The sequence below is a fragment of the Panulirus ornatus genome, chromosome 1 (assembly GCF_036320965.1).
Source record: "Panulirus ornatus isolate Po-2019 chromosome 1, ASM3632096v1, whole genome shotgun sequence".
Lineage (NCBI taxonomy): Eukaryota > Metazoa > Arthropoda > Malacostraca > Decapoda > Palinuridae > Panulirus > Panulirus ornatus.
In genome coordinates this window covers 72400805-72416526 of record NC_092224.1, presented here as the reverse complement: position 1 = coordinate 72416526, position 15722 = coordinate 72400805, and the positions used below count along the sequence as shown (strand labels likewise).

General features: G+C 37.9%; 1 protein-coding gene across 1 annotated transcript in view; it reads right to left on the bottom strand.

Moving 5' to 3' along the window:
• Window positions 1-15722, bottom strand: part of LRP1 (LDL receptor protein 1) — a 1167923-nt gene that overhangs the window by 672476 nt on the left and 479725 nt on the right. Inside the window, exons 24-27 of the mRNA XM_071663699.1 lie at window positions 14603-14851; window positions 13895-14137; window positions 11920-12123; window positions 7105-7334 (exon numbers count right to left, since the gene is read on the bottom strand). Coding sequence (XP_071519800.1) covers window positions 7105-7334; window positions 11920-12123; window positions 13895-14137; window positions 14603-14851 — 926 coding nt within the window. The remainder of the gene's footprint in view (window positions 1-7104; window positions 7335-11919; window positions 12124-13894; window positions 14138-14602; window positions 14852-15722) is intronic.

The window sequence follows — 15722 nt, the reverse complement described above, 5'->3', positions numbered from 1 at the left end:
ACAAAACAATAAACTTGTACCTGCAGAGCAAATGTTGGTCCTTTGAGGGAAGCAGTGTTCCTTGGTGGATAGTAAAGGTTGAATGCATAGCTCCACAGACAGCATGTGTGTATGATGCTTGACGTATGAATTAACATGTGCCATCATGTGAGCGTTATAAGGTATGTAAAGTGGTTACAGTATTGTTGACAAAACATAGCCTACATATATATTCAAAAACTTACCAATAATTTTACTGTAATGTTATTGAAACATTACTGATATGATTCACTAATGGAGAGATGTAGGAAAACAACAGGCCAATAAGCAAGGAGAAAGCAGTGTTTTTTGATGGATGCAATGTTCCTTGGCAAGAAGATAAGGTGGTGCACACCACTCAGCAGACAGTGAGTGTGTATGTGATGAAAGATGCATGAATTTACATGTATCATAATTCATTACTAATGTGATGGATTAAGGGGTTACAGTAACCTAACCTACAAAACATAGCCTACATCTATCTTCGAAAGCTTACTAATAATTCTACCATGATGGTATTCAAACACTGGTTATCTGAGTTGTACTTTAGGAAAAACAAAAGGCCTTTATGTGGGAAGGAGGCAGTGTTTCTTTGGGTGAAGCAGTATTCAGACGCAGGAAGTGAAAGTGGTGCACACCACTCTGCAGACAGTCAATGTGTGTGTGATGACTGAAGAATGGTTAACATGTACCATAATGTAGGAGTAATGTGGTGAGTGAAGTGGTTGTGGTACAGTCAAGAAAACCTAACCTACGTTAATCTCTAAAATGTTATTGAAACATTACTTATTTATTTGTTCCAGAATTATTAACAAAACATAGCCTATGCTTATCTTCAAAAGATTACTGGTAATTTTACTATAATGTTACTGAAATATTGCTTACTTGATATATTAACAAAAAACTAGTTGACCACCTGGTACCAGTGGGACCAACGGCAGACAATATAACATTTTATTTACCAACCATGCTTACCTAAGCAGTTAAGATATTGTTGCATTTCCACCATGATAAAGGTAAAATAGCATCACTTTTTCATTTACTTTGGTAATACTGATGTGTATTTCATCTGTAACTGCATGAGGCAGTGAGCTCTGCTGAATGAAACTTGCTGCCCTATGAATAATCCTAGATACTGCATACAAAAGTTTCAACTGATATAACTTACTTGCACTTGAAATGGTTTATTCCTATTCTTTTATCATTTGATTGGTAAAAACATCCCCATCTCAGATACATCAGCGCTGTTGGGCCTCTTAAGAACCAAGTTTGACTGTCATATAATTCAGATGATACATGAAAAACAATTTGTCCAAAAAATCTAGGCCAAGCTTAATTAAAGTAAATGGTTACTCAAGAGTATGAGGTAAAACTTGCACTTGAACTTGATGGCCTCTTTGCAGAATTTAGAGAGAGAATACACACCAGAGTGTGGAACAATCTCATTAAAACAACCGCTAGACATGGAGGCAAATGAAAATGATGCATCAGAAGATTCAAACTCAAGCCTGCAACCTAAGTCACCCTTTGAATTTCTAAAGAAATTTACAATTTTTGCAAAATAAATTTTTGCATACTAAATTCAAAATAAATTTCTGTAAAGGTAAAGTTACATTCCATATTACAAATTTGGTGGTGGTGGTTTACAATTTCTGGAAGGGCTAATTTCAGTATCCTGAACATCTGTAACTTTGTTGACTTGATTTTCATTTCAATATACGGTCTTTATACCTTTCATTTGTTGCCAGGTATATATCACAGTAAACCCTCGATTCAATGGGCTAATGGGGAAGGGGAGCCTGTTAAAGCCAAACATCTGTTAAATCAAATGTAACCTTTTCAAGTTCACTTGCTTTCTTTTAACTCCTCTATCACTGCAGGGTTTAGTGTGTGTTACAATAGTTGGGTGGTAAGCAACAGCCAGTGTGGGAACAATCAACAGGCAGTTGGAGGCAGGAATCAGCCTGAGCTAGAGGTGATGCCACACTTCTCCTGTAAAAGCATACTCCTTTATAATGAGGTGAGGAGAGACTACTAGCTTTCACTGCACCTCTTACAATCACTTGGTGCCATTCTGAATTGTAAGGATAGCAAAAATATCTAAAAATAAAGTCACAATTCTGAAATAACATAACACTTTGTGTACAACCTGACCAAATGATAGTTTGAGGCAGATTGAGACTGGAACAAAGCTAGTCTATCCCATGCTATCAAAAACAAGTGTGATATCAAATACGCATGGTGTGCCATTTGACATCTTTGAACTTTTTTTTAAATGTTCAAAATCATCATTAATTAATGTACTGTATTATCATTTGTCCATTAAGTCCTAAATCTGCTATGATGGGTTCCGTTAAACTGAGGGTTTACCATTGCTTGTATATTTCTCTCTTTTGTCTAAACTATACAGTTTAAGCACTTTCAGTCTTTCATAGTAATTCATGTGTTCAAGTCCCTTTATGTTACTTGTAAAGTGTTTCTGAATTCTCTCTAATTTGTTTATTTTCCCTATCATAACTGGTGACCACAGGATACAGAAGTATTCAATTTTACTTCTCATCTATACAATAAATATTTTCATCATTATTTTTCTTTTTCTTGTTCTAAAAGTTCTCATTATCATACCACACATCATTCTGCTAGAGAGCATTATGATATAATATCCCCCCTAAATTCAACATCTTCACATGTAAGTATCCCTAAATCTTTGACAATATTGTCACATTTTTTTTTCCGGTTAGGCTTTTGTATGCAGGCAATGAGATGCAATCTATTTCCCAGAGACTTTTTTATTCAAATCTTTCTCTGTTAAAGTCTATTACATTCACTCCTGTTCATCTGCAAATAAAGTCCAAATCACTTTGCATCCATTCTTAGTCTATAATCAAACTTGATCACTGTTTCCCACACTGGCAAGGTATCACCAGGAAACAGACAAACAAAGATCCATCTACTCGCATACATACACAAATGCATGTCGTAGAAGGCAACTAAAGGTGATGGAAACAGGGGGCTGGGAACCCTACCCTTCTTTTATTTCAATTTTCAAAAGAGGAAACAGAAGGAGTCAAGCAGGGAGTGCTCATCCTCCTCGAAGGCTCAGATCAGGGTGTCTGAATATGTGTGGATGTAACCAAGATGAGAAGAAAAGAGGTAGGTAGAATAATTGAGGAAAGAAACCTGGATGTTCTGGCTATGAGTGAAGCAAAGCTCAAGATAAAAGGGGAAGAATGGTTAGGAAAAGTCTTGGGTGTAAAGTTAGGGATTGGTGAGAGGACAAGAGCTATGGAAGGAGTAGCACTACTCCTGAAACTGGAGTTGTGGGAGTCTGGGATAGAGTGTAAGGAAGTAAATTCCAGATTGATGTGGGTAAAACTGAAAGTGGATGGAGAGAGATGGGTAATTATTGGTGCTTATGCACCTGGACATGAGAGGAAAGATCATGAGAGGCAAGTGTTTTGGGAGCAGCTAAGTGAGTGTATCAGCAGCTTTGGTGCATGAGACTGGGTATTAATAAATTGTGATTTAAATATGAAGGTGAGTAATGTGGCAGTTGAGAGTATAAGTGGTGTACATGGGATATTCAGTGTTGTGAATGGAAATGGTGAAGAGCTTGTGGATTTGTGTGCTGTAAAAAGACTGGTGATTGGGAATAGCTGGTTTAAAAAGAGAGATATACATATGTATGTGAGTAGAAGAGATGATCAAAGGGCATTATTAGATTATGTGTTAATTGATAGGCACATTAAAGAGACCCTTTTGGATGTTAATGTGCTGAAAGGGGTGGAGGTGAAGATGAACATTTGTAGAGGTTTTCAAAAAAGATGAGAGAATTTCGGGGAGAAGAGAGTGGTGAGAGTAAGTGAGCTTGGAAAGGAAACTTATGGGAGGAAGTACCAAGAGAACTGAGTGAACAATGGCAAAAGGTGAGAGCAAATGACGTGAGGGAAGTGGGTAAGGAATGGGATGTATTTAGGGAAGCAGTGATGGCATGTGCAAAAAATGGGTGTGGCATGAGAAATTTGGGAGATGGGCAGATTAGAAAGGGTTGCGAGTGGTGGGATGAAGTAAAGTTGTTAGTGAAAGAAAAAAGGGAGGCATTTGGCCAATACTTATAAGCAAGGAGTGCAAATGACTGGAAGATGTACAAGAGAAAGTGGCAGGAGTACTAGAGTAAGGTGCAAGAGTTGAAAAAGAAGGCAAACAAAAGTTAGGGTAAGAAAGTGTCATTATACTTTAGAGATAATAAAAAGATGTTTACGAAGGAGGTAAATAATGTGCATAAGAGAACAAACTGGAACATCGATAAAAAGGGCAAGGGGGAAAGTGATAACAGGTAGTGACAAAGTGAGGAGATGGAGTGAGTATTTTGAAGGTTTGTTGATTGTGTTTGATAGAGTGGCAGGGTTAGGGTGTTTTGGATGGGGTGGTGTACAAAGTGAGAGGGTCAGGGAGAGTGCTTTGGTGAAGAGAGAAGAGATGGTGAAAGCCTTGCAAAAGATGGTACTGCATTTGAATTCATTAAGAAATGGGGTGACTGTGTTGTTGATTGGTTGGTAAGGATATTCAATGTATGTATATTGAAATGCCTGATGATTGGTGAAATTCATGTATAGTGCCATTGTACAAAGGCAAAGGGGATAAAGGTGAATGTTTAAACTACATAGGTGTAAGTCTGTTGAGCATTCCTGGAAAATTATATGGGAAGGTATTGATTGAGAGGGTGAAAGCATGTACAAAGCATCAGATTGGGGAGGAGTGGTAGAGGATGTGTGGATAAGGTGTTAGCTTTGAAGAATGTGTGTGAGACATACATAGAAAACAGATAGATTTGTATGTAGCAATCATGGATCTGGAGAAGACATATGATAGGGTTGATAGAGATGCTTTGGGGAAAATTAAGAGTACATGGTATGGGAGGTATGTTGCTAGAAGCAGTGAGAAGTTTTTATCAAGGGTGTAAGGCAAGTGTACGAGTAGGAAGAGAGGAGAATGATTGGTTTCCAGTGAAGGTTGGTCTGTGGCAGGGGTGAGTATTGTCCTCATGGTTGTTTAATCTGTTTATGGATGGAGTGGTGAAGGAGATAAATCCATGAGTTTTGAGAAAGGGGCAAGTATGCAGTTTGTTGGTGGATGAGAGGGCCTGAGAAGTGAGTCAGTTGTTCATCGATGATACAGCATGGGTGATTGATTTGAGAAAGTGCAGAACATGGTGACTGAGTAAGGAAAAGTGTCTAAAAGGAGAGGGTCGAGAGTAAATGTAAATAAGAGCAAGGTTATCATGTTCAGTAGGGCTGAGGGATAAGTTCAGTTGGGATGTAAGTTTGAATGGAGAAAAACGAGGAAGTGAAGTGTTTTAGAAACCTGGGGGTGGACTTAATAGTAAATGGAACCAAGGAAGTGGAAGTGAGTCACAGGGTGGGCAAGGGGGAAAAGGTTCTGAGAGTGATTAAGAATGTGTGGAAAAAGACAATGTTATCTCCAAGAGCAAAAATGGATATGTTCAAAGGAATAGTAGTTCCAACAATATTATATGGTTGCAAGGCATGGGCTGTAGATAGGGTTGCATGGAGGAGGGTGGATGTGTTGGAAATGAAATGTTTGAGGGTAAGATATATGTGCAGTAATAAAAAGAGTGGTTGAGAGAGCAGAAGAGGATGTGCTGAAATGGTGTGGACATATAGAGAGTATAAGTGAGGAATGGTTGACAAAGAGGATATATGTGTCAGAGGTGGAGGGAACAAGGAGAAGCAGGAGACCAAACTGAACGTGGAAGGATGGAGTGAAATTTTGAGTGATTGGGGCCTGAACATACAGGAGGGTGAGAGGTGTGTAACAAATAGAGTGACTTGGAATGATGTGGTATACTAGGGTTGACATGCTTTCAATGGACTGAACCAGGGCATGTGAAATGTATGGGGTAAACCATGGAAAGGTCTATGGGGCCTGGATGTGGATAGGGAGCTGTGGTTTCAGTGCATTACACATGACAGCTAGAGACTGAGTGTGAATAAATGTGTTTTTTTTTTTTTTTTTGTCTGTTTTCCTGGCTCTACCTCACTTTAGTGGGGGGCAGTGATGCTGTTTCCTGTGAGGTGGGGTAGAACTGGGAATGGATTGAAGGTGAGCAAGTATGAATATGTAAATGTGTACATATGTCTGTGTATGTGTATGTATATATAGGTATACATGCATATGTTGATATGTATATGTATGTGTATGTATATGTACATTTATAGGCGTTTAAGTATACATATGTGTATATGAGTGGGTGGGTCATTCTTCGTCTGTTTCCTGGCATCACCTCGCTGATGCTGGAAATGGCAATCAAGCATAAAAACTATTTGTTTCAACATACTTGGACACAGAACTTGCAACCTGCTTATACATAAGTTTTAGACATTTTTGACTGCAAGCCTCCTGTACAGTCAGAGGTTTAACATAAATAAGTTCACTTTGGCCATAAGCAATCATCTACATAAGAACCAATTTGGATCTCCTATCATTCTTAATTGTCTTTCTCTTGTGTTTAATTTGTACTGTATTCCAAATATTGTGGGATACACATTCTCAAGGCTCTTGGAAAATAAGCATCAAGAAACACTCTTTCTAATTTGTTCAGGGTAGCTGCTGAAAATGTGCAGATAGTTGCCTGAGTATGTTCTCTATATACAGCAAACTCTAGGAAATTCTCTCCTCATATGATCAAAAGGGGAGCTTCCCTTTGGTCTCCTGATAAATCAATAGAAAGCCCAAGTTTAAAGAATATCCATTCAACCATTTGCACATACAGATACTTAATTTCAAAGCTTTTGAAAATAAACAAACGCTTATAACCCAAAAATTATACATATGCATTACAGTGAACAAAAGAGTACCATGTGGTAGACATCAAATGACAATAGCCCTACAAGGCACAGTTATGTACACTTGAATCATATGCATCTGATTGGTATTGTATGTGGTACTTTGTTGCCCATGGTTATTAGAAATCTAAACTGCAAAGAAACCATCTGATTGTTATGTAGAAGTAATACATATTTCACTATATAAGCTTAATCAAATTGCTATGATAAAGGTACTTACCTCCCAATCTGTCCAAAATATCATCCCAACTCTTGGGTCAACTGAGATAGCTCGTGGATTTTCCATCTGAGAAGCAATGAGAGTACGCCGATATGATCCATTCAGTTTAGCCACTTCTATCTGATCCAAATTACTCTCCACCCAGTATAAATTTTCTGCTAACCAGTCAACAGCTAATCCTTCTGCTGTGGCTAAACCTGTCTGTACCACAACCTCTATGTTTGACAAAGCTGAAATAATCAGACAAATGAATAAATACACAAATCAGTATAATGGCTTTTAACATTTTTTAATAATAAAAATACCAATGTCTTCTCATACTAAGTATCCCTTACTAACATAAGCTTGAAGACATAATCATATGTTTTTATTATCTGTATAAATAATTTTGACATGAGATCAGCTAGAAGCATTAAAGCTATTTTATCTTAATATATCCACAAGCTGCCTTTCAGGTAACAATGTACATGAGTTATGGCATCATTACAAGCCATGTTTCTCCCAAATTCAAGGAAGGTAAGTTTGCATCTTGTCTTTCCAGCAACAGTTTTCCAGCTTCTTGTTCAAAGCATATGACTGAAAATACTTACCCAAGGATAAGCATAAGAAATATTAAGTTTTGAAGGCCGACAAATATTTTTTCTCCACAACTGTGTCCTGCAAGCATTAGATATTCTATGGAAATATCTAAAAAATCAGGGTAAAGACCTTTTAACCAACATAATTTCCAGAGAGGAAGCACCAGCCTTCTCCCTATGCTAACCACTAATCCATAGTTGTAGCAGATCACTCATTTCAGGTTTACCCTCAGCTAATCAGATACAACCACAGAGATGAAAACTTCAGCCAACTCAGTGACAACCAATTACAGCTCACAGAATATGCCTACCACAGGTATTAGTCATTAGTCCATAAGTGGTTAAAGCTGGTACAAGGAGAGATTTTCCATAAAAAGAGAGGGGAAGGCAGGCAAGAAAAAAAAAGGAGAAATGCTTGCAGGACACTGGCTAGGGAAGGAAGGGTTATCCAGCCCTTAAAACCTACACTCCTCTCCTCTGCAGCTTGTTCCATGAGCATGACAGTATACCCACATGATGGATAAGCATTTAGATAAACCTTCAGATTTTACAAAGAAAAGAAAAAAAAATGTGGTGATTTGGAGGCACAATGGAATCTGTCTCTCCTGAAGGAGAAATTTTCAGAACTACAAAAGGTGTGTAGATCAAGAATGATTAAACTAAAACACTATTCAACGAAAGTGGGAGATGAGTGCTAATTACTCCTCTTGATTTCTTTTACAGAAGGATTTCTCAGGCTTCATGGTCTTTTCATTACAAAAAATAAATATATAAGAATAAAATAAAAAGGTTAGAATAACAACCTCCATTCTTTAATGAAGAAATGACACAACAATGAATTGATGACGGCATTGAAATACACTAACAGAGAGTTAGGGGATGGCATAGATGGTGGCACAGCTGAATGGGAAGGTGACCTCAAAATCAACAGAAATGTTCCCTGCCATAAGAACATACAAAGAAAGTCCAAAAGAAAACTATCCAGTAAAAAGGAAGTTATGATAAAGAAATTAATCATCTACAGATGCAGAAATAACCATGACCTTTGACATTTGATAACAAAACATAAAGAGCTTCCTTGCCCTAAAGAAAACACACGTAAAATGATACTGAAATTCATCGAGTAAAATTAAAGTTAATATACTGAATCTAAATCTCCTACAATTACAGCAATGACCTTGACCTTTGACCTTTTTACCTTAAAAATCAATTAGAACCTCTTCTGTACTACAAAAGGTACTCATGTCAAGTGTTGATGAAATCCATCACATTGAATTTTGCATGGAATTAAAATCATCTCTAAAATCAAGTATGAAGTCTGTTGCGGATGAGAGAGCTTGGGAAGTGAGTCAGTTGTTGTTTGCTGATGATACAGCGTTGGTGGCTGATTCATGTGAGAAACTGCAGGAGCTGGTGACTGAGTTTGGTAAAGTGTGTGAAAGAAGAAAGTTAAGAGTAAATGTGAATAAGAGCAAGGTTATTAGGTACAGTAGGGTTGAGGGTCAAGTCAATTGGGAGGTAAGTTTGAATGGAGAAAAACTGGAGGAAGTAAAGAGTTTTAGATATCTGGGAGTGGATCTGGCAGCGGATGGAACCATGGAAGCAGAAGTGAATCATAGGATGGGGAGGGGGTGAAAATCCTGGGAGCCTTGAAGAATGTGTGGAAGTCGAGAACATTATCTCGGAAAGCAAAAATGGGTATGTTTGAAGGAATAGTGGTTCCAACAATGTTGTATGGTTGCGAGGCATGGGCTATGGATAGAGTTGTATGCAGGAGGGTGGATGTGCTGGAAATGAGATGTTTGAGGGCAATGTGTGGTGTGAGGTGGTTTGATCGAGTAAGTAATGTAAGGGTTAGAGAGATGTGTGGAAATAAAAAGAGCATGGTTGAGACAGCAGAAGAGGGTGTTTTGAAATGGTTTGGGCACATGGAGAGAATGAGTGAGGAAAGATTGACCAAGAGGATATATGTGTCGGAGGTAGAGGGAACGAGGAGAAGTGGGAGACCAAACTGGAGGTGGAAAGATGGAGTGAAAAAGATTTTGTGTGATCGGGGCCTGAACATGCAGGAGGATGAAAGGAGGGCAAGGAATAGAGTGAATTGGATCGATGTGGTATACCGGGGTTGACGTGCTGTCAGTGGATTGAATCAGGGCATGTGAAGCATCTGGGGTAAACCATGGAAAGTTGTGTGGGGCCTGGATGTGGAAAGGGAGCTGTGGTTTCGGGCATTATTGCATGACAGCTAGAGACTGAGTGTGAACGATTGGGGCCTTTGTTGTCTTTTCCTAGTGCTACCTCGCACACATGAGGGGGGAGGGGGATGGTATTCCATGTGTGGCGAGGTGGCGATGGAAATGAATAAAGGCAGACAGTGTGAATTGTGTGCATGGGTACATATGTATGTGTCTGTGTGTGTATATATGTGTGTACATTGAGATGTATAGGTATGTATATTTGTATGTGTGGACGTGTATGTATATACATTGTGTATGGGGGTGGGTTCGGCCATTTCTTTCGTCTGTTTCCTTGCACTAACTCGCAAATGCGGGAGACAGCGACAAAGCAAAATAATAATAATAAAAAAAGAATCAACTGAAATTGCAGCAGTGAATTTGACCTTTGATTTTTGATCCCCTCATCAGTAGTGCATTTTGTTTTTCTCAATGTCACTACGATGTGAAATAAAGGTAGAAGTGACCTTCTTTTGGAAGGATGTTGAAGTGCTCATCACTGTATATCAGCATCTGAATTTTCATGATCATGCATCAAACAGTGATAAAAATCTGAATCCAGATCCAAAACATAACTCAAATCAATGAGACATAAACTATATGTGGGGGTGAACTACTTTTGGTTAAAGACTGAGCATTCCTCAAAGTGCACCCATAAAGAAAGTTATACAAATATACATTAAAGAGTGACTGCAATAGATAATGACCTAAATCCTAATACTAAACGTGGACAAAAAAATCTAACTGAAGTCACTGAGGCTTAAAACATAGATTAAAGTGACCTTTCTTAGGAGGTATACTGAACACTTACAAATATGTATCTACATAGGAACTCATATGATTGTACATCTAATAGTTGCTGAGACAGACTCTGCCTACAAACATATAATCTCTCTTTGTCATACATAACACTTGACAACAATCAACTCACACAGCTCATTCTTCATAACTATAGATTTTCCTGTGGTGAGCACTATATGCTAGCTCTGCCTTTTGGCAAAATGTTTTGAGCAATAAATAGAAGTAGTAAGTAGGAACATTTAGGTAAGAGCATTAGGTAGAAGCAGTAGGTTGGAACATTAGGCAGGAGAATTAAGTAGATTAGTCAGTAAGAACAAAAGGTAAGAGCCTCTGCAAACACTATGCTAGAGTTGCCCTTTGCCAGTGGACTGTTAAGGATGAGGTACTAAAGACCAAGAAGCAGGACTGGAGTTCACCAGTTATGGAGACCCAACTGTACTGGCCATCCCCTAAGGGAGTTCTACTTGGGAACAGAAGTGAGAGATATATAAAGATAGACAGACTATGACCTAAAACTTAAGCAAGGTGTGGCTGAACTCAGACCTAAAGCTTAACCAAGTTATGGCTAAACTTGGACCTAAGACTTAACAAGATTTGCTAAAGTATGAAACAAAGTTCAGGGAAATTTGCTTTTGGTGAGGCATTCAAGTACTCATCAATAATTTTGATCAATATTACAATACCAGGACCCCTTTTAAAGGGCTTTACATCATTGAAGCTATGCTACAATCAAGAGCAGAGAAATCATAAATCTTTTTTTGGGTGAGGAATTTCTAAATGAAATTGTATTCCTTTCCATCTACTGATGATGACAACCTTTTCCTAAGGTAATATTTTCCTAAGAATGTAACCACATGCAGGTGGAGTCAGCAAAATCAGTCCATCAATATCCAGAAACATATGAAGTGAAATGACCATACAGTAAGCAAACAGTGGCTAAGACAGACTCAGGCATAAAATCTAATCAAGGTGTGTATGCAAATATGAATATGAGGGCAGCCACAAAGAGTACTCCAATAGTTGTTCTTTTACTTCAAAGAGATGAATTAAAAATTATTGGCTGATACAATATCTTTTACACCTAACACCTTCAGTTTATCAAGAACTTGTGTATCAATATATTCCTGAGCTAGGTATAACAAATCCACCTCTGGACTAAGCATGGTATAATCGCTCCTATTCAATGGCACACTAAAGCTCACCTCCAGCCAACAGGGTTCCTCGGTAAATCTTGTCATCTATCACATCTGTCCAGAATATAACATCGCCATCATCTGCATGATAGAAGTCAAGAGCAATGGTATTCTTAAGTGATGAGATAAGTGCCTTGACAATATTACCATCCTTGAGAGTTATACTACGTAGCTCATGACGGTTGCTGAAGATGAGATATGGAACAGCTGAATCTGTAATGGACAATTCAACAATAAATTTTTCACTGCAATTCAATGCAAATAGACGGGTTCTAAGATGAGAAAAATTGCAAAAGTTGGTTAAAAATAGTACATGAATGCTAAGTAAAAACACAATTAAGATATGGTCTTCAAAAATGACAGTGCCTTTACTTCACTAGAGTAATTGCAAATATAGCAAGAAAAAATCATGCTCAAAAGGAAAGAATGTAGACAATATAATTTGAATGAAAGATAAAAAAAGGTCTTGATTATGAAAGGCTTTCTCTCACATTTTGAAAATCACAAATTACAAAGTCATATGCACTTACTGACACAACCAAAGGGTTATTACAATGTTCAACGTTTTAAATTATGTTAAATGCGCAAATTTTGATGTATTTGCATAACATTCCACTGTCCATATATCCAGATCCTGTGTAAACAAATACAGTACTTCAGTTCTCTCATGCTTATCTCTGTTTCTTGCATTAAAGCTATCAAAAATTTTCTTCTTTTTTATTGATTAGAGCCATGCTAAAATGAGAAAAAAGTGCCCAGCATCTAGTGCACCAGCTGTGGATGCATTAATAAAATGTGCAATATGATAACAGATTACTTAATGTGATAAAACAATATGATATTGGAAGATACTCAACTGATATCAATAAAGCACTTTATTTTCCTATTTGATGGTATTCTTTAAGGAATTTAAGTACCACAAATAAAAGCATTTATGCTAGGAAACAAGTCTTGAGATTGTCCCTATCCTATGAAATACATCATTGGGTAAAGCTGGCTTCTTTTACAGTGATTTCAATTACAATAAACTTTTCAGGAATGCATCTAATACTTTAAACAAGGAGACCATGTAAAGTACAGGGCAGCTGTGAATTAGATGCCTGAATTCTATTAATAAAATCAGCTGGCATTTCAAGACTTTGCTGTATGCTAAACCATCAGATTCCTTGGAACTGTCTAATATCTATACTACATAAAAATTGCTAATTCGGCCATTGCTTGTTCTTGACCAAGCAACACTAAAGACATTTCACAGAATGTTCAAATTGTACAGCATCTGAGACACAGTTTTAGTCAATATGAAACCACCCAATCAGGAAATATTAAGCAAACATGATAACAGAGTAACATTCTAAAACACGTAATATCATAACCCTGACCTTTAACTCCTAACCTTATCAACTTAGTGTAAAACTTTGTTTGCAGTACATACACCATCTGCAGTACAAGATGTTTTCATATCCAATCAACCAGTTGAGAGATATCATGTAACAGGCATTTAGTAGCATTTTAGTACACAAGACCTTGTGATGACCTAAATTCCAAGAAATCAAACACTTAATCACGTGTAGAACTTTGTATGTAGTATCTGTGGTACAAATTTGGCCCATATCAATTTGTCCAGTCATACGATATCATAAGTACAAGATTAAGATATATACACAGATACTCATCAAGAGGCAAATGAGTATGCCCCTCTGCTTTTTAGCAGGAAACATATGAATACATCAAACTGCAAGACACCTTTGCACCACTTCCCACTTTATTTAGAGGAGCAACCCTCCAGGTAAAAAGTGTTACCAGCAAAGTCTGTGGGTTTCAGCCATAGTGGAATGGCTAGTCCTTCACAAATAATGAAACTAGTTCTGAGTCTGAGTCCTGCCTACCCACAAGAATGAACCTAAAGGTGAAGATTGTTTATGAATGGAAAACAAATAACTGATGAAAAACTACAAAAGAAAACAAAGCATTTTGAACAACTTACCAGTACTTTTACAAGTAAAGCCATCTGGCTCCAATGCATATCCTTTCATGCAGGCACATTTATGTGAATGCTTTGTAGGGATACATTCCTGTGAACATGTTCCCCACTGCTGGCAAGGATGAAGATCAGAACACATACGACCATCTGGAAGGAGTGTCTGTCCCTTTGGACATGTACAAACAGGTCCACCAGGACCCTGAATACAGTTCTTGTGGCAATCCATCAACTCACAATCATAAGACCCTGCAATGAATTTTTTTGCTACAATACATGACAGCTAGAGACTAAGCTGTGAACGAATGTAGCCTTTATTGTCTTTTCCTAGTGCTACCTCATGCACATGCGGGGGGGAGAGGGTTTTCATTTCATGTGTGGCGGGGTGGCATGGGAATGAATAAGGGCAGACAGTATGAATTATGTACATGTGTTTATATGTATATGTCTGTGTGCGTATATATATGTATACGTTGAGATGTATAGGTATGTATATGTGTGTGTGTGGATGTGTATGTATATACATGTGCATGTGGGTGGGATGGGCCATTCTTTCTCTGTTTCCTTGAATTACCTCGCTAATGTGGGAGACAGTGACAAAGTATAATAATGATAAAAAAAAGACTAAACTCTCAAACAAATTTATAATCACACAGAATCTTTTGTCAAACCAAAATCTTATTGTAAAGTTAATATTACATGAACAGAACTAACCACAACGTCCTCCTTCGTCTGATCCATCCTTGCAGTTTTTTTGTCCATCACAAAGGTGTTCTGGCTGAATACACAGTGTGTCATTATCACAGATATGGCTAGGAGACTGACATTTTACAGGAGTACTAGGACACACCTTTTCATCTGAACCATCATTACAATCTTCCTCACCATCACACCTCCACATATCAGGGATACACTGGTCTCCTGTATCACATTTCCATTCACTGTGGGAACAGTGGATTGACTCTGTGAAAGAAAAATTAAAGAATGTTCATATGAATACTTATCAACATTATCAGTACCTATGAATTCTAGCAATTAAATACCAGAACAGAGTAAAGGTATTGTAGCAAAATTTCCTAAAATATTCTATACGGACTACTGATGTCAAATGAGGACCACAATTTTAAACATTTATATTTGGCTTTGCTGCAGAAAGGGAAGTCTCTGGTTTTAGTGCATTATACAGGACAGCTAGAGATGGGATGTAAAGTGAGGTAGTTCATTTGTTTCTGGTAATACATTGCTAATGGAGGAAAGGGGGAACAATCATGATAAAATATACGCAAAATACATACACTTTTTATAATAATAATAATAACAACAATAATCACATAATTCCAGCAACCCTTTTACACACACACAACCACACATATGTATATCTATCTATCATTCTATTTTGCTTTGTCGCTGTCTCCCGCGTTAGCGAGGTAGCGCAAGGAAACAGACGAAAGAATGGCCCAACCCACTCACATACACATGTATATACATACACGTCCACACACACAAATATACATACCTAAACATCTCAATGTACACATATACATACACACACAGACATATACATATATACACATGTACATAATTCACACTGTCTGCCTTAATTCATTCCCATCGCCACCCCGCCACACATGGAATAACAACCCCCACCCCCCTCATGTGTGCGAGGTAGCGCTAGGAAAAGACAACAAAGGCCCCATTCGTTCACACTCAGTCTCTAGCTGTCATGTAATAATGCACCAAAACCACAGCTCCCTTTCCACATCCAGGCCCCACACAACTTTCCATGGTTTACCCCAGACGCTTCACATGCCCTGGTTCAATCCATTGACAGCAA